The sequence below is a fragment of the Cervus canadensis genome, chromosome 9 (genome assembly GCF_019320065.1).
Source record: "Cervus canadensis isolate Bull #8, Minnesota chromosome 9, ASM1932006v1, whole genome shotgun sequence".
In the NCBI taxonomy this organism is placed as follows: domain Eukaryota; kingdom Metazoa; phylum Chordata; class Mammalia; order Artiodactyla; family Cervidae; genus Cervus; species Cervus canadensis.
In genome coordinates, this window is record NC_057394.1 from 8124319 (window position 1) to 8144439 (window position 20121).

Here is a 20121-nt window from a genome sequence, read left to right on the forward strand (position 1 = left end):
CCAATTAAAGAAAAAAAAAAGACAAATGGGCAAGACAGACTTTAATTTTACTTACCAGCCCATGTTGCACCCTCAGGAACCTCAATAAAATGTCTTCGAATCTGACCAGGTTTAAAATGTACATCTGTCAAGGCTAGGTCATAATGTGTTGATTCATTTACTCTGAAAATTAATAAAAATTAATGATTAAACATGATACTTTCATTAAAAAGGGCTCCATACTGTAAACCCACTGGCACTCTAGATTTCCATAGCTCCTGAGAAATGAACACAGGAAGTTAAAGGCTGGGAACAAAACAGTATGCACAGAATCATCTCATCTTTGCAACATCTTAGCAGACAGAAACTGGGGGGAGCCCAGTATAGACGCTTCTTCTGCCTTTCACTTGTTTTATAATTTGTCTGTAAGACACACAGACACACAGTTCTTTTTTGTTGTTGTTGTAACGAAATTCTACAACATCCACAGAATTTTCCAATTACCAGAATCTGGACTATTTTGAGTGTAAAATATTGAAATCAAAGGCAACGTTTTGTGACTCTGATACTGCCTTATCCCTCTGAAACTGCTATTAAATTTAATCCCTTTTGTAGCTTCAAAATGCACCCATGCCAGAAATGACTCAGTATGAAGGAAAATTACTTTCATAGGATTTTTGTAAAGGATCAGTGAAACACAAAGGTCAAAGGTATCCTTATCCACACTGGAAAGCTAAAGCAGGTACTAAGGATTAAGTCTACTCAGCGTGACAAACATTTAATGAGTGCCTACTACATTGCTGGCACAGCTATTAGATGCTACAGACACAACAATGAATGTACTGCTTTCCTTTTCCTCGGCCAGTCCCATGGGGACAGAAAACCCAGCAGAGATGTTGAACATCGCATGCTCTGGGAGAAGGGGAGTGTTCGTGGGAAAGACCCACAGTGCTTCGTTCGTGCGGAGTGGTCCCGGAGAGCTTCCATCAGAAGAGGTCTTAGCCGATTCCTGAATCTTACACGTTACCTTGTCTGATAGGTTCCTATTGGATTTCCAGGGGAAATGCGGCTGAGAATTTAACCGTTCTGCCATTTTTTTCACTTGTGTCACTAGTTATCTCCATTTCACTCTATGTTTCATACAGGCTGAGACCTACTGCATATCAAGTATTACTGTGCAACTAACTCAACAGAAAGTGCGAACTCAGAATTCCCACTGTTTGCAGGACTCTCATCTCAGTCTTGTCCTTCACGTGCGGGACCGTCTGCCGGGTCTACTCTGCACAGTAGGGCCCATGCGGGACGGCGTGAGATACAGGCCTTGAGTCCCCTGTGGGCTCACAGCCAAATGGGGCAAATGAGGAAGGACGGCGTACCGCTAACGCCTGAGCCACAGGCGTGCCAAAGTGAGGAGCGGCAGCAGGAGGGACTCCCTTCAGCCGGGCATGACCGGGAGCCTGCCTGGTCGTTGGGTTAGGAGACAGGGGACCGAGGCCAAGAACCAGCTGTGCAAACGGGCCCGTCCCAAAGACAGTGGGAGGCTCAGCTCTGGTGAGCCCACGGGAACGTAGCAAGGGGGTGAGGGGGCCGCAGGAGACACGGGCTCTGCAAGCAGGGCAGGATCCTCGGGTGAGACGCTAGAGGACCTTATACGGAAGCAGTATGAGCAGACCTGGTCCTTCAGTCCGGGGTGGAAGACAAGATGGAAAGGACAGAGTCTGGAAACAGAGGGGACCCGAGATGCGGAAGAACCAGGAGACAATGTGATTCCAGAGATGGGGGCGGCGGCAGTGGGGTTGGGGTGACAGGGGACAAGTCACTGTCAAGACACCGCAGAGGCTTCAGGCCTCCGGCCCGGGCAGTCGGGAGGGCACCGTGACCCTGGTGGAGGGCAGGGGGCAGAAGCCATTAGTCCTCCTCCCTGTGAACAAGGAACAGCTGACCGACCACGGGCCACCTTGGACGCTGAGCAAGGAGCAGAACTAAAACCCAGTTCCTTGGTTCTGGCCTGTGGATCCTTTACAGGCTCAGCCCGTTTCCATGAACAGCCGCCTCATAATTACATGAACAGCACGCTGGTGGTGACTGGGCACTTACTTTGCTGCGATGACCGCGGTGATGGGGACTCTGAACAGAGGACCTGCATTGGGCGATGCTATGTCATAGCCACATACCTTGAAAAAAGAGTTAAGTGTCAGTATCCACAAACGAAGCTTCTTTAAAAAGAAGGAAAGAAGGTGGACCTACTCACAGAAACAACTCATCTCATAGTAAAGCTGAAAGGTCCTAAGTAAAAGCATCGATTTTCTGATGTCATGTCACAGACCAATGGCAAACAGCCTGAACAACTACATGCAGGCCAACCCTTGACTTACTCAGACTAACAGGCAAACAGTCTGCCACACAAACACTCTTACACAGTGCAAAGAAACCAGAAATGAAGACAGACAGGTGAGTACCTCTGTATAATGCAGTCCTTCCCTTAAGCCCCTGGGGTCCACACGGATGTTTATGTGTCTGCACTGATTCATGAGTTCCAAATGGCTGGGACACTGAACCCACGATGAATTCGAAGTTAAGGCTAAATGAAGCTGGAGGGATATTTTCTCAGAGTTTTCTGGCATTAAAAAAACCAAAAGGTGAAGATTAGCTCTGTTTTCCTCTTCTTCCATTTTAAAACATTCTGTCGTCTCTCAAGAACATTCAGCAGCAAGAAAGCATGGCTGGCTGTAAAATGTAGTAGGCACAGGCTTCCCAAGCATAACCCACACACATCAGTCACACAGTCTCCCACACACGTATTTCAGCACGCTTGCGGTCCATCCTCGGGCTCACCTAGCATGGCCACAACCTTAACGTAAGGCCTTTAGTGCCGATTTTTCATACTGCATGCAGTTAACAGAACCTAAGAGACTCCTAATTGACAGTGATGACAACTGTGTTTACATTCGCTGAGCTGGGGTTCGCCCTGGTTGCTTCTCATTTTCCCGCTCTCCAACCAGAATCTGGGTCTTACACTCAAGCAGTAACAGCGGGAAAGAAAAGGCATCGATGCTCTATGATCCACAATTTAGCAAGAGCTCTAGGTGACTGGAGGCCCACTCTACTATTTTCTTGTAGTCACGCTGCTAACTCAACTGCCACTGTATCAGGGTCCCCAGTTGCCATCAGTTTCCCCTGTGCTCTGAAATTTACAATAATATTAACACTGTTGATTCCTATCTCCTCTTTAAAACATCAGCCTAAACAGCACTTCTCTACTACAGAACAATTCAAACCAAAAACGTGAGCATGTGAGCTTACTGTCTGGCTATCACCCACCAGTATTTTCTGGAAATACAGGTTCAATGCCAACACCATGATCCGAAGGTGCAGCCACCTGAACAGGATCTCGGAGGTAGATGCCACGGTTAGTTCCCACAGTAACAGTGAAACCTAATTTATTAGCAAACGATGTGTTCTGAATGAGGTAGTCATAGGCTTTATCGACCTAATTAGAAGGATACAAAGAGTAAGATACACATAGTTGGGTTAAAAAAATCTTCTATTGCAAATCACCCATTTCATTTTGGTTGTAGCAAAGTATAAGCAAGAAGTCAGCTTCAACATTTGCCTCTCTGAACTACATGATAAACCCCATTAAGAGGGCAGTTCTACCTCACTGGACAAACACTGGTCCAGCCACTGGACTCACCTTCCACTTCACCCTCTTACTCCCAAGTGATGATGCTAGGAACCCTCCCCGTGCCATTTTGCCTGTTCAGCTTTCACCCACTGCCCTCTGCCGTCTCTCTATATGTCCTACTCAATTAAATTTATCTTAGCACCAGAAATTCAACTATAAAATCTGTTTTCATATCTTCTTTGCTAATAGTTCAGAGAACTACTCTGGCCATATAGTCTACAATTAGAAAAACTCAATCATCATTATGACAGGGATATTATCCAATAACAGTTAAAATATTATCCTATTGATCTACAACCTGCTTCTCAAACAAACAACAATACCTGAATAATACCATGTCCTTGGGCAAATACTTCTATGTTGTCAGCCTTCACTGCAGTGTTTTCAAGAGCTCTTCTGACCGAATGAACTGTATAGTTAACATCATTAGCTTTCAGACCTAAAATCAAAAAACGAAATCAAGAAACTAGTGTTTATTACAGAAGACAGTTACTTGAAACTCTTCCCCGGCCTCCCCCTGCCCCAGGGTATGGATAATGTGTACGTTTTCTGCTTTTAATGTTTTTACGTCTGAACACTCCTTTTTCAATTTTTTTTTTTTCTTAAAAATGTGACAAACAGTATGACTCATAACACAAAGACTTCACTCAAGGAAAACTTCCGCATGCGCACTATGATGCAGCATGAAGGTGGGCTCCGCAGAGGGACCAAAAGGCATTCCAATGAGGTTTTCCTTAAAACACTGCTCGTCAACCAACATGGTCACTGGCAGAAGGTCTCAACCAGGGCGCACAGGATAAACACCAGGAGTACGTAAACAAGCCAGAAAGATGCCCAGGCCCCACACAACTAAATCAGCACCTTGGCGACCGGATCCCAGGCACTGGCGCTGATGACAAACCTCCTGGTCGACACCAGGGGACAAGGAGGCTGGGGGTGACTGTCTACGCGATGTAGAGGCCACCCAGCCGTCCTCTTCAGAACTGAACATGCAAATAAATACTCGTGAAGAGTGTAGAACGTGAACCAAATAAACATGGGAACACGATGGCACTGTAGGAGCCAACCGAGAAAGCCAACGATGTTGTCAGGGAGCATCCCGGAGAGGGTGGTGCTCCAGCAGAAGAACAGAGACTGGGTCGGCTCTCAGGGATACACAGGCGTTCACAGGGCCAGGACCCGGCAGGAAAGGAACTCCAGGCAGAGAGAACAGTGTGCCACAGACAAGAGGCACCAGCGAGCCCAGACACTTGGAGAGGCGGCACAATGGAGCGGGGCGGCGGGGAGCCCCAGTCAGCGCAGCCGCCTCCCCGCGGCCCGCTCCACCGGCGGCACAGTGGGAGAGGGGGAGCCCCAGGCAGTGCTGAGGGCCCCATCCCCTGTCAGCGCAGCCGCCTCCCCGCGGCCCACTCCACCAGCCGCACAGTGGCGGGGGGGAGCCCCAGGCAGTGCAGCCGCCTCCCCGCGGCCCGCTCCACCGGCAGCACAGTGGGAGAGGGGGAGCCCCAGGCAGTGCTGAGGGCCCCATCCCCCGTCAGCGCAGCCGCCTCCCTGCGGCCCACTCCACTGGCTCCACGGCAGCATTCCCTACCCTCTACTGTGTCACGGAAGCGAGTTTTCACTTTGTTCATAGTCTGCTCCTCCTCCAACTTTAATATCAACTCCACATGGGCAGGTCTTTTTGATGTTTTGTTTCCTACTTTAGCCTCAGAGCCAAAATAAAGCTTAATAGTAACAGCCAATAAATACGCTTGCTGACTGAATGCACGTTCAAACCATTACGATCACATAAATGATTCTCCACCTGATACTTTACTTTGGGCCAGGTCATTACTGATTCTACCACATGTTCTTGGCCTAAGAACTTTAGAGAACAAAAATATCTGTCTGCAAGAAGAGAAAGGTACTCAATTACTTTTTATGGCTACAACCTGACTTTACTTTATGCCATCAACTTTATTTTATGAAACTGTCTAGACACCTCACACCTATTTGACCAAGCTTATAAACAAATAAGCCGTGGATTCTAGAACCAGGACAGAGGTAAAGCGCTGGCAAGGACAGAGGAGCCTCGCAGGCTGCAGTCCACAGGCTCACAGAGACTCCAGCCAGTGACTGAACAGCAGCAAGGTGAAGTGTGAAATGACACTCTGAAAATCCTATCTCATTAAGAGTACTTAAACTGTGACTGAAACGCGGGGAAGAGCCGGCGACCCGTGGCTCCAGCAGGAGAATCCGCAGCGGGTGAGCTGAGCCGGGGACCCGTGCCTCACCTGACAGAACCAGTGCGATACCCCCACAGGCGTTGGGAGACGACATGGACGTCCCATTCATGAGCTGGGTGCCCCGCAGCGTCCAGTTGGGGACGGAGGCGATGGCGCCGCCCGGGGCGCTGACGCTCACTCCGAGGGCCCCATCAGCGCTGGAGGAGAGCAAGACAGAGTCTGCTTAGGGAGGTGGGTGCTGGGCCAACGGGCAGATGAACTCAGGGCAAAGCCCTGCGCCTCCCCCCAGGCAGTCCCATGTTGGGAAGAACCCTGCACAAGGGAAGGGCCACGCACGCCAGTGTTCTGGCCTGGAGAATTCCACAGGCTGTGTAGTCCATGGGGTCGCAAAGAGTCGGACACGACTGAGCGACTTTCACTCCACTTCACTTCCACGGGCAACCTACCTGGGGCCTCGAGAAGACCACGTGTACTGATTTGCAGGTAACTTCTCCCTCAGAGAGTACTCGGCGACCATCATATCAGGAGAAACGTAGGCACCCACACCTGGGGGGTGGGGTGGGGTGGGGATGTGGTCATTGACAAAAGGATACAGAACAGGGGTCCCAATGCAAAAGCAAAATCCACTGCTCCCCCGGCCGTGGGATCCTGGCGAAGCACCCTCTCTCACAAAATGGAAAGGTGTAAAAATCTAACGACCCAGGCAAGGTTACTAGGTACCAGACACTACACGAGGTGCCATGCTTCTGTGTATGAAAATACCTGCCAGGACTGCTATGTGGGCTAAACAGGATAATGCAGCTAAAAGTGTGTGTGTGTGTAAAAGAGAAAGAGAAAAGCGTTTCAAACTGTAAAAACATAACTTCAGAAAAATAAAGGAATTAGTTGACTGATCTTCATTTTTAAATGACCACGGTATAGAAAATTCCACTCATGAAATTGGCAGTAGCCCTCCCCTGCAAAACGGCTGCAGTAAGCCAGTAACAAACATGTGACATGCTGCAGTCTCCTAGATAAATGTGCAGAAGCAAACTAGTTAGACTCTGAAATCACAGAATTCAGAGACCCAAGTCAGGTCCTTCATTCCAGGGATGTGGAAACAGGGTTGAGAGAGGTTAAAAAATGTGCTAGACATAATGACCAGCAGAGACAAGACTCAGAATCCAAGTCTATCAGCTCCTCATTCTCCTTCACAACACACACATCTCCTAGGTAGAAGGCTGGACAGAATGAGTGAGCTAAGAGGACTTAGGTTAACAATGCTGCCACATGAAACTGCAGTCATTTTGTAGAATTTAGGTTAAAATGTTCTGTGAATCTGGGGATGAGAAAATGGTAAAACACTGCGCACGGTAGCGGAGCAGTGCGCTTTGATCACTGGGTACCTCCCAGGTTTATTTTCTTTCATTTCGTGTCCTTAAAAGTATCCAGAGATCTGGGACACACAATGCATGAATCACTGGCAGGCACTGCTGTCTTAACACACCATTTAACAGAATTACGTAATCGAGAGATTTCAGGTTACTGAAAGCAAGCTACACCATGCTTAAAATTTACAAGCCACGAATACAATCATGTCCCATAAATATAAGACCACTGATGTTTTAAAACAAAAATATTTTTAAAAGGACCAGTTTCTATTCTAAACTTTAATGCCCACATATTGTTGTTTATCTATAACATCTCTAATACATTCGCAACTATATAGTAACTCCTATGATATGCATGTATCTGTGCAGTTAATGATGGATACACCAGGAAAACTGTTTGGGACCAGTTTTTATAGTCACATATTCAATCACAAACATTAAGAGGTGTTTTGAGCCCAAATTTAAAAATAAACCAAAAATCTTCAGGTCTCACTTACTATTTAAGGGACCTCAATTAACCCTTCCTCATTCATGCCTCACATTAAAAAAAACCAAGGGGTGGGTTTCATGTTTTGTGGGTTTTTGTTTTCTGCACAAGATGGCAGCTACTGTAGTACAATGGAAGCTGATTTTATTGTTTTCATATTACGACTGCAAATAATTTGATCTCTTACAACTTTCGTTGACAGGCATTATTTTTTCCTGTTGGATTCTAGTGAAACAGACAATAAATACTGTATCAGACCCTGAACACCAAGGCCACATTCACACAATAAATGTGTTTCAATTGCTTTTCTCAATAACAAAGCTCCTTTCTTCTACCTCGAGGGCTTCCTGCGTGCTCCCAGAGAAACTCAAGGAGGAAACTCTGCTATAAATACACAGCCGTACACTATAAATAAGAAGTGAAGCAAGTGTCTTCATTTATGCTGCTCACTTAGCCTGGAAAGCCCGTCCCCTACTTATGACTACCTACTGAAATCCTTGTTCTCACACTTCTTCCAGAAAGCCCTGCCCAGACTCTCAAATCAGAGGGAACTGCACTTTTGTGATCCCACAGCCTGATCTGGGACTGCAAGGAGATCCACCCAGTCCATCCTAAAGGAAATCAACCTGAATATTCACTGCAAGGACTGACGCTGAAGCTGAAGCGCCAGGACTTTGGCCACCTGATGTTTAGAACTGACTCACTGGAAAAGACCCTGATGCTGGGAAATACTGAAGGCAGGAGAAGAAGGGGACAACAGAGGATGAGATGGTTGGATGGCATCACCCACTCGATGGACATGAGTTTGAGCAAGCTCGGGGAGATAGTGCAGGAAGCTGGGCGTGCTGCAGTCCACGGGGTCACAAAGAACTGAATATAACTTAGCGACTAAACAACAGGCCTGATCTACACTTCCGCTATACGTGATCTGCACGTCCCCACTTACTCCAGTCTGCTGGAGATGAAATTCTACATCAGTGGGTCCCTACTAGAGTTCACTTTCCTGAGGGTCTAGAGTCCTGAGTGTAGGAGAGATACAGTTAACACTGTATGGACTGAGTCTTTTCGTCTGCTTTTTTTTAAGTTTATCTCTAAAACAGGAAACTCACCTATCACACTGGATGTGGTTCCTCCTGGACACCCAACTGTAGACAGGCAGGGGCCGTTATTCCCAGCACTTGAGACATAGATTATATTGTGCTTCCACACGGCTTCACTGATTACTTCACAGATTCTCCTGAAAGAGGGAGAGGATTCCTTTGAACATATGAACTGTCCACTTTTCAAGAAATGGCTTACTGTAATATGAAAATACTTTCAAACATGGTTTATATAAAAAAAAAAAAAACACCTAACACATGGGTTGCGAGCAGCAGAAGTAGAACAGTGGTCAGGTCAGAAGGGGTGCTTAGAATCACTCAGGGACATTCTCAAACTGCAAGCGCATTGCTTCTACTCACAAAGTGTTTATAAAACTAAAACACATTCAAACACAAGGTCAGGTAAAGTCCGGCATGTCCACCATTAGTGGACATGCCAAGAGACATACCCTAGTTGGGCTTCAGTGGAGGGAGTTAGGAGGCCCCGTTTTTAGCGGGGAATGTGCTAAAAACAAAACTGTATATACGTGAGGAAAATAAACTGCAAAAGGGCCAAAAGCAAAGACTGCACCATTAGCAGAGACTGGGTCAGGGGCCTTGGGGGTCCACTCCACCCCACACTTGGAAGTATGGAGAACCAACTCCTCACAGAGCTGTGACAAGAGGCAAAGGTGAATGGGGAAATAAGGCACTAGGGAGATTTAAAATAAGAGAGATCTGGTCAGAGTTTGACAGCAAGGAAGAAAAATACACTGGTAGTAATTACAGGAGGCAAAGTTAGACCACGAGGAAAAATAATGAGGTTGAAGTAAAACAGGTAAAGGGCCAAGGATACTCCAAAATCATAAAAGTGAAAGAAAAAGAACATTAGAGTAAGAAGACTGTAAAAGCAGCAAGGTCCCAGGAGAGAAGGATATACACTGCGGTAACGAAAGCAGGGGAAGCGAGGTTACGTTCACGACCGATGCCGACGGCGCGCTCGTTACCGGGTCCGGAAATGAGCATCTGTTTCACAAGGAACCCAGTACCAGTCAGCTGAGGAAATGATGGGTTTTAAAATATTTATTTCTTAAATCAACATATGGTAGGGCCGACCTTCTCTTTGGTGCCTAGTTCTGAGACTTCATGTATGTACAGACTGTGAAACCACCACCGGTAAGTACGGGGACGGTTTCAGCACCGCGATAAACCGTCTCCCGGGTCATCTGGCCATCTGGAGGTGCAGGGTCCCTTCTGCGTGCCGGCGCCCAGGGATCGCTCCTGAGCCCTGCCGCTGTGTCTCTTTCAACATGTCACCTAAATACAACCCTGAGACATAGAGTCACTGAAACCAGTTCTTTCCATCTGGCCAAAGCATTTATGACGCACCCAAGAACACTAACTCACTGCTGACAGCCAACTACAGGCTCTAGTTTGGGGGCACTTGCGTTTTGGCAGAAAATGCACGATGGGTGCATCTGGATGGGTGCTGGGAGGACACTCTCCAGACAGGGTCACTGCCGAGTTAGCGCTATGAAGACAGAAAGGCTGAGGTAACACGAGATCAAGGCTAAGCCAGAGGGCTCGGCGGCTGGAAGACCCTTACAGCCCCAGGAGGGGAGTGGGCAGTGAGAACCGCCCAGGGGAAACAGGGAACACACCTGTCTAGGTTTTGCTGGAAAAGTAAGTGAAGGCCATGGGAGACGAGGAGGCTTGTTATTAGTTAGTTTTAAAGCTAGTGGATACTTGAGCACGTCTGTCTAACAGCAAAGAGAGCCAGGAAAGGAGAGGTTCGGTGCTGGAGGGCATCTCCGAGGCTGGAGGGGACCAGAGCCAGGCTCTTGGTCCCGGGCACGCTTCATGAGAGAAGAAGGGCCGGCAGCAGGTGGGGTCAGGCGGGTCACAGGAGGGTCCGGAGCGCCCCTGAGCGCTTTTATCTGCTCCGGGAAGGACAGCAGTGAGCACAGCAGCTGCGGACTGACGGGGAGGTGGCCAGGAGTCCCCCAAGGGGAAGGTGTGAAACGGCCGTCCAGGAGGCCAGAGACAGCGCTGACCCTACACGGGCGGCGCGCGGCCCCCGAGCCCGGCGCCAGGGCGGCCTCCGTGAGCCCGGCAACTGAGGGGCGCCGTCGCGGCAGGACCTGCGGGGCTTCCACCGGCCGGGTTCTGTCAGGCAAGCACGCCGGAGAGGTCGGGCTGCCTGTGGATGGGGGTCCGGGGGCCGTCGGGTGGACCAGCCAGGAGGGGACCCTGACGTCAAAGACGTGACCGTGGACGAAGGGTCTCAGGGACGCACAGTCAGGGTCGACCCGCCAGCCCGCCCTCTTTCGGCTGTGACGCTCGGCCCAGTTACCCAGAAACGCTCACTGCTCTGTCAGCTAAGCTCCCACGGCTGACGCGGCAAAGAACACTCACCCGGAATTCGGCCAGTGAGTTGCTTCCCCGTAGCTGTAGTTGACAAGATCACATTTATGATTTATAACTTCTATCATCTATTAAAAAGATAGAGAGTCCAGCTTAGGCAGCCATTTATAAAAAACATATAAGCTAGCACAATAAAGGCATGGAATCCCACAGTTCCGTAACCAATCATATTCCAATTCATACCTAAATTCATAAGTTACTGCCAGACATATGGCTGACAAACTCAAAAAAAGGTGTGTGTGTGTTTGGGGCAGGGGTTGATACACAGCACAGGAAGAAGTCAGTAAAAAACCAACCAGCATCTGCAGAATTGAGCTGGAGAGACGAAGGGGGTCTCTTTAAAGTCTAAATTCACTCAAGTGAAATAGAATTCATATGTTAAAATGACGAATAAATTCTTACACTGATGGAACAGCCTGGCTGAGACATCTTCCTGTCTTTTTTCATGCTTTTAAAAGTATCTCAAAATAGTTTGCTAAGGGATTTACTACAAGCGAGAAGTATAATGTAAACAATGTTTTCCTATTTCTCCAAATCCCTTTAACCCTAACAATTTCTAATAAAAATATTTTTTAAATAAGTTAAGCATTTGGGGCTTTGAAAAAAGTCCTATACAGTGAATACAGTTCCATGTGTTTTGGGGAAAGCAAGAGCAGCTTGCTAACGGAAGCGTCCACGACCATGAGCCATCCAGTCCCGGACACCGGCGGCTCAGGAGCACTCACAGCTCTGATGAGGCCTGTGCCTGTCTCCATCGTGCTCAGTCTTGTGTCTCCAATCTTGATGGAAAGGATCTGAGCACCAGGAGCAACGCCATTCCGCTCAGGCTCTTCGGGAAAATGCCCGGCAGCGATACTAGCTACATGTGTCCCGTGGGCTCCTAGAGGCAAAAGGGGGAGAAAGTGAGGAAACACCCTCAGAGGCTCAAAGTTTTAACTGCAAGATTCAATCTGCGTATTAGTAATCAGAATAAAAACACACTTATCTTAATGCGTAAGGGGGTATTGTTTTCTTATGTCTCTTCATAATAATTCACAAAAAATGACTGTGAATTACATACGCTATTCTGCCACCCTGGATTCTACGCTGGTCAGTCACAAAGGTGAGAAAGTATTCGCACACATATAACTGACAAAGCACTTATATCTAGAACATAATCTTTCAAATCCCCCCAAAAAAAAGAGAACCCAAAAGAAAAATGGGTAAAGAGCGTTTGAAAAACATTTCCCAAAAGAGGATAAGCAAATGGCAAATAAATGTATGAAAAGATGGGTCACCTGGGAGAGGCAAACGAAGGCCACACGGAGCCACGCCCTGCTGAAGAGCTGAGGTGAGGGCGGCCACCGCGGGCGGGGACGTGCACGCACGCTCTGCGGCGGGTGTGACCCTCCCACTGCCAAGGGGAGCTCAGAGGGTCTTCAATGCTGTGTGGACCTACCACACCCAACCAGCTCTCCCAGACATGGGTTCTAGTTAAACAAAAACGAACTTCCACACAGACCTGTACACAGCTGTTCACAAAACCCAAATGTGCGTCAGGAGCTGAGTGGATAAGGAAACCACGGTGGACGCACACGATGAAGCACAACTCGACAGTAAGGAACAAGCTACTTGTAATCACAACATGGATTCAGGCCAACAGGCTGAAATGGGCAGGCAAAAAAAAACTGTATTCTTTTTTACTCCATTTATGTAAAATTCTATCAAATGTACAGTAATCTAGGGTGGACAGAAAGCCATTCGGCGGCTCCCAGAGGATGTGAGTGGAGACCACTGGATTATAAAGGAAGAACAAGCCCGCCTTTGAGGGTGGTGGTGATGGAGATGTTTGTTATTTCGGCTGTGGGGATGGTTTCCTGGGTGTGCGCACACATCAAAACTCACCACGCTGTGAGTGTGCGTGTTCAGTGTCCTATACCTGAGCTGTGCCCCTACGGACGTGGAGGGCCGTGGGGGGCGCGGGCTGCCCCCACCTCACCCTCCTTGCTCCCTCCCAGAAGTAACCACTGCACTGCAGCTGGGGCACACCTTCTTCGCACCTGTATTTTTATATTTTTACCACACACACACACACACACACACACACACCCATAAACAGGACACAGTATTGTTCAGCATGTTTAAAATTTTCACACAAATTTTTTTAACATCAATATATTTTTTTCAGTAAGATTTACATATGAGATTTATACATATAGTTATATGCAGATTTATTCATTTTGATTACTATATAACATATTCCACAGGATAAATCACATAATTAAAAAAAAAACATTCTTTTCTCGCTGGGTATTTAGAAAGTTTATAACTTTTTTGAAATTGCAATGAAAGCTGTGGTGAGGATCCTTTTACCTGACTCTTCACAATCATGGTGAATTTTCAAGAGTCAGCATTTGAAGATTAAATTACTGTTCATTGAATGAACTATGTTTATGTTATTTTTTGTTGCTGGACCATGCTCACACTCCTGGAATGGATCCTACATGGTTGTGGCCTTAAAAAAAAACAATACTTTTCCAGGGAATCAAACCACATCCATGACTCCAGACCTAGTTCTATCGTAGGGATCAGTCAATTCTCCTTAAGGCTGTTCTTGGGTAGAGGAATTTATCCTCCTGGTATTTTGTATGTTCATCTCTAGTTAGCAAACCTGAAACAGAATACCTCCACTGGTCACTATGGAGAGCAGGTTTCCGTCGTCGTATATATTAACGGAGTAATTCAGCATCTCAGCGGTGCCGAAAGAGCCATACTCCTGGGCCTCTTTGTAGTTTCTCAGAACAGTCGATTTACTCAGATCCCCGTCTTCATTTGAATCAATGCAGGCTCTATGAAAGGAGAATTAAGAGTAGGTAATGCAATTTATCTTCTTTTTCTACCTTTCTAAAAATCACGAAATACAGTTTCTCGGTCTTTCTCAACACACTATCTCTGTTTACCACCACAAACGTGGCAGCTGCCTCTGTCAGAGGCCTCAGTAAAGACTGGGTGAGGTGACTTAAGCAACCAGCCCTTAAATGAAGTCAGGCACAAGGGGCTCTAGGAGCTGTCCTTCACAGACCTCCAGGAAGAAAACGACCCACTCGATTAAGGAATCAGATCAACTTGGCATCTAGGTCCCTAGTGGTAAATCTTTATCCCACTTTCCTCCTCTGCCCTTAAAACATTTATAGTAGATACTCTGCCCAGCTTCAATCAGGAACATTTCTACGATCAACCTGCTGTTGTCTATTGAATGACTACTGTCTGGTTAAGGAGGTAAGATTCTTTAAAAGAGATAAGAGTCAGCTTTCATGCCTAACATACTAAGAAGTTCAAAAGGTTTTATCCAAAACTACTCAAAAGCCAACCCAACTCTCGAGGAGCTTTGCTTAAAGATATTAATGTCTTGTAAACCAAATCTCCAGGCAGTTTTGAGGGTTTAATGTTCTTTAGAGCAAGACTAATTTTAAATGAAGATGCATAAAATGCACATGACTTACCTCCAAGTCTCACCATCAAACCACACCAAGCAGTCATACACAGGGCCAGGATCACTGTATTTTTTCTCAAAAGAGTTTAGCAATTCCACTTGACTCTGAAGCTCCTCCTTGATTAATTTATTTGCCTAGTCAATTAGAACATATGTTAATGTTAGTACATTCTGTGCTCTTGACAAGTGATATTAACAGACAACCAAAGACAATGTGACCCAGTAGTAAAGTCATTTTACCCTGGAAAAATGTAAGAAACTTTCCTTTTATATCTGTGCAATTTGAAATTCAATTTAGTGGCAGATATCAATTAAAATATTAAATAATTTTAAAAAAATACTTCTTTCACTATCACAGTCCATCACTCACTGTACCTGCTTTGGGAAAGACAGGGTGCTGTGTGGTGGTGATCTCATTTGGCCAAGGGTGTCAGTCACATACCTGTGTTCCAAAAGTAATGCTAAAATTGCTACACATTAGTTTATCTATCTTTAGATTTTTATATCCAGGAACATTTCCATTTCAAATCTGTTTCTTAAGAGCCCAAATAAATAATAGGAATTATGAACAGTCTCACCTCTGTTGAATTTGCTGAGTTAAATACATACTGTATTTATGACCAAGTACATATACGCTGCTATTCAACCATCCTGAGCTATAAAAACGGAAAATTTTACGCTTCAAACTAACCACTTTTTAAAACTACATACTATATGAGATGGACCTACATTTGCCTGAGTAGTCCAAGTGAATAAAAATTTAGGTTTCACATGTTCCCAAAATCTTAAGTTATGCTTCATTTTTCCTTATTCAATATATTCAATGTTTACTCCTCCTCAAGGAAAAAGACAAGTATATAAACATTTTTGGCATACAAAATTAAATGGTTAATTAAATTCAGATCCCTCTTCTATAGTTAGTTCTCTATATGTAGTACCTGAAATACTACATTTCATGTCTCCAACGGGAGGTTGAAGAACCAAAAGTGATCTAACCGAAAATTATACAGCTGTTAAAAATGAACACAGATAAAGTAAATAGAAGTGTGTGTGTGTAGATCTATATAGGCTGGTGGGCCTTGACCTGAGCTGCATGTTAATAAAATCTCCTGAACAGTTTTTTAAATACCTGCCTCCTCTGTAAGGTTCTGATTTATTTCCTCTCTAGGACACAAACACGGAGTTTTCAAAGCTCCTCGTGTGATCCTACCATGCAGCCAGGGCTCAGAATCACCAATACAATCCCATTTCTGATTAAGAAATGCATGCCCTAGAAGCCTAAATAGGCGCTTCCTCCAGCAAAGACACACATGTGGCCAACAGGCACAGGAAAAGATGTTCAATGTCACTTATTATTAGAGAAATGCAAACCAAAACTACAATGAAGCCATCACCTCACGCTGGTCAGAATGGCCATCCTCAAAATGTCTACAAATAACAAATGCTGGAGAGGGTATGGAGAAAGGGAATCCACCTATGCTGTTGGTGGGAACGTAAACTGGTACACTGTCTCAAAAACAGTGCGGGGGGGGGGGGGGGATTCCTTAGAAAACTAAAAACAGAGTTACCACATGATCCAGCAATCCCACTCCAGGGCATATCCTTGGAAAAGATAAAAACTCCAATTCGGAAAGATAGCATGCACCCCAGTGTCACAGAAGCACTGTTTACAACAGCCAAGACAAGGAAGCAACCTACACGCCCACCAACAGGTGACTGGATAACAAAATGTGGCACATACATACACACAATGGAGTCTTACTCAGCCAGAAAAAGAACAAAATAATGTCATCTGCAGCAACACGGACGGATATAGAGATTATCATACTAAATGAAGTAAATCAGAAGGAGAAAGGCAAATACCATGGTATCATTAATATGTGGAATCTAAAAAAGAATGACGTAAATGAATTTCCTGACAGGACAGAAAAGACCCACAGACACAAACAGACCAGAGGGGGAGGGAGGGGGAGGGTAAGTTAGGAACGTGGGTGTGACAGATACACACTACTACATATTAAATAGATAAACAAAGACCTACTGTATAGCACAGGGAATTATATTCAATATCTTGTAATAATCTATAATGGAAAAGAATCTGAAAAAGAATATATATATATGCATGTATAACTGAATCACGTTGCTGTACACCTAAACCACTGTATATCAACTATACTTCAATTAAAAAACTCATTTAAAAAGTGGCATGCATTAACAGAAAAATTCAGAAGGACGAACATCAAGTTGCTGTTAGCATCCCTGGGTGGTGACATTCCAGAGACTTTCACCTGCTAAACCTCACATACTTCTGGTGCTCCAGTTTCTGCAATGAGCACTTACTGCTTTTATAATAAACTGAGATGCTATTTTCATCTCATAGACTGATTCACAAAACATGCAACGGCAAGAATGTAGAAGAATGGGAACTCTCGTATGATTCCTGTGGAATTGGTACGGTCACTTTAAAACCCACCAGAAGACAGGCACGAGAACTTTCAAAACAGGATTTTCATCCTGGCCAAAAACTGGAAACGAAGCAAGGATCAGTCTGCAGGATGGACACATACATTGTGGTCCAGCCCTCACAGAGCAAGGAGAGTGAACTACTGCAACACCCGCACGAAGAGGGATCGCGCAGAAAACGTCGGATGAAAGCAGCGACGCGTCAAAGAACAGACACTGTAGGACTCCCTTTTACAAAATTCAAAACGGGTGAAGTCACTCGACAGTGTCAGCCATCAAGGGTGGCGGCTGCTCCTGGGCGGAGGCAGCGGCGAAAAGCCAGAGGCATGAGAGGCGCTGGGGTGCTGTGCACTCGGGGTGCTCCCTTTGTGACGATTCATGACATCACAACTAGGATGTGTGCACTTTTCAGTGTGGGTATTCTATGTTCATTAAGAACTTTTAAACATTCGACTGATATATAAATTGATTTCAGGACAAATAAGGAAAGGAAAAAAGGTAAAATTAGACAAGTTAAAACATGGGGGAAAAAACAAATTTGGGGAAAAAGTCTACTGATTCTCTAAGAAGTGCTAATTCTCTAAGAACACGGTAATGTTTAAACAAAAGCGACTAGCACCAACTTGAGAAGGACAGTTGTTGGCAACGTCGAATTCTTCCTGCTTCCGACAGGCCTCCGCAAGGGCGACTCTGTGGACAGGGTCCCAGATTTTTTCCTTCCGTTCTTTCTGCAAAGACAGAGAAATGGCCTTCCAATGAGGTGGACTAATATGCACGTAAACCGAGACAGGAATTTAAGAGCTGTTATCAGCTGCAATGCTATACAATGCTCATACAGAGGTTAAAAAAAAATCATTTATAATCAAGTTGATAGAGCAATGGATCAGTTATAAAAAACTTGATTACTTAATTCACCACGCCTAGGCTCTAAGAGCACAAGTTTACCAAGGCACAACCAAATGTATTTTTAACATATCACAGGCCCCCATTTAAATCCTTCTCCAAGAAGAGATTAATACCATGTCAGGTAACAGCCCGAAATCCCATCATTTGAGGAAAAAGAAATGCCTTCAGCCAAGAGCAAGCAGAAGACAGGGGTAAGCCTGCAGCTGCACTCTGGTGGACGTCCTCAGCCTCCTACCTCTTTGGCCTGTTCTTTTTTCCCACCCTCACTGACTTGATGGGGATCTTTGCTGCTGAAACTGGTCTTCCTGCCATCCCTAGTGTCTTGAACCACACTGCCTCCCAGTGGAAGCTGGCTAGTTAAGAAAGCCTCTCCAGTAAAAGAATCAACTCCATGGACTAAGGAAGGGGATCTGCTTGAACCTAATCTGTACCTGAACGTGGCTGATTAAATTTAATATAATGCATAAAAATACTGTGCATTTTAGCCTGAAATATTGAAATAAAATAGTATCTAACAGAAGTTGAGTTACATGCATTTATTTTCTGAATTTTTTTTTTTCTTCCCAGAATGACTGGAATCTGACAAGTAAAAGGTTTATATGTAAAATACTGAGTAACTTTTTACTGGCTCACTGACCCCTGGAGAAGCAAATCACAACCCCAGACTACAGGGCCCATGGGTCTCACCCTGAAGGCCCATTTGCAAGGATCACATCTTGTTTCACTGCTTTAAAATCTTACATAAAAGTAAAACTTCATTTCCTTAGTCACACTAACCACATTTCAAGTTCTCAATAGCTACTTGTGGCTCATGGCTACTATAATGGATGGATAATGAACATTTCAAACTCGCCCATAACTACTGAAAGGTCTACAGTGCTGTCATAAAGCAGGCTCCGTCTCACTGGTTTTACAATTCTTAGCTCTCCAAAGACAGACTGTGTTTCCCGTCCTTCAGCTGCTTTAGGTCTGAGTTACTTCCTTCCCTAGTACTGAATCATCACTAACCGCAATCAAGAAAGCAAGGCAAAGACTAGAAAAATGGGATAAATTACCATAGAAATGATAGGAACAGGAATAAATAAGGCAGTCTAAGCTTTGAATTGATTGTCCAATGAAAGCATATCCATTCTCCCAGAAATACACAAATACACAAAATGTGAAAGAAATTTCAAGGTGTTCAGATTCCCTAAATTTATCCATGTATCTCAGATTAGGAAACACGAATGGGTAACATTTCACCGGATGGTGTCTTTCTTGAAGCAGTCATCATTTGAAAGTCTCCAGATCCCCTTAATCATCAGGTTAGTGAGAGCTAAGGAAGCCTCTTTCTTCAGTTTGAATAGAATCTGAAAAAGTCATCGATACCAGATTGTCCGTTACCTGAATTCTTTCCTTGAGAGCCTTTGGATAGAAATCGTAGCCATTTTTTATGCCAATGTGGTATCTGCCTGAGGGATTTGTCCAGGTCACAGGAATCTATGGGAAAAAAGAACATTTCTCACTCACTAAATGCTTCCCAATCCCAATGGCACAGTCCTGGGGGAAAACCCATCCTTGGGGCTCAACCTGGAGCAGGCTCCCGCCTTCGAGCAGTATCTTTACTACTCTACGTTGCCATTTAACCTCACTCTGGCTCCTTCTGTCTCAATAGTGAGATAGCTTAACTATAGTACCTTTCATTTACATAATGCTTTACAGTTTATTCAGGGCTTTCAACCCACACTAAACTGCTAGGACCTTCAGTTTCCAAGCACTCAGGACAACTCATTTCCCCATCACCCAGCTGCCCATCAACCAGGGGAGGGAAGCAACTTACAGGACCTCTCCGCCCTCAGATGTCCCGTTAAGAAAAAAAAACTTCACTCTCCTCCAAGATACTACAGGATGGGCCCAGAGCCTATAAAAAGAGCTCTTTGTGTTCTTAAGAAAAAAGCTCTATAAAAATCATGATAATTACATACAACATCTTATAATAGTCTTTCCTGCTCTCTCAAAGTATTTAAAAATAACACTTCAAGCTTTTAATTT

General features: G+C 45.2%; 1 protein-coding gene across 3 annotated transcripts in view; it reads right to left on the reverse strand.

The window, feature by feature from the left end:
• The window catches only part of TPP2 (tripeptidyl peptidase 2), a 60840-nt gene that overhangs the window by 27896 nt on the left and 12823 nt on the right, over window positions 1-20121 (reverse strand). For all 3 annotated transcript variants that reach the window (XM_043477708.1, XM_043477707.1, XM_043477709.1), the window contains exons 3-16: window positions 19474-19569; window positions 17808-17912; window positions 14732-14856; window positions 13914-14077; window positions 11975-12129; window positions 11241-11317; window positions 8856-8983; window positions 6336-6435; window positions 5938-6086; window positions 3988-4103; window positions 3301-3469; window positions 2439-2596; window positions 2077-2153; window positions 56-162 (exon numbers count right to left, since the gene is read on the reverse strand). In XM_043477708.1, the coding sequence (XP_043333643.1) occupies window positions 56-162; window positions 2077-2153; window positions 2439-2596; window positions 3301-3469; window positions 3988-4103; window positions 5938-6086; window positions 6336-6435; window positions 8856-8983; window positions 11241-11317; window positions 11975-12129; window positions 13914-14077; window positions 14732-14856; window positions 17808-17912; window positions 19474-19569 (1726 nt within the window). The remainder of the gene's footprint in view (window positions 1-55; window positions 163-2076; window positions 2154-2438; window positions 2597-3300; window positions 3470-3987; window positions 4104-5937; window positions 6087-6335; window positions 6436-8855; window positions 8984-11240; window positions 11318-11974; window positions 12130-13913; window positions 14078-14731; window positions 14857-17807; window positions 17913-19473; window positions 19570-20121) is intronic.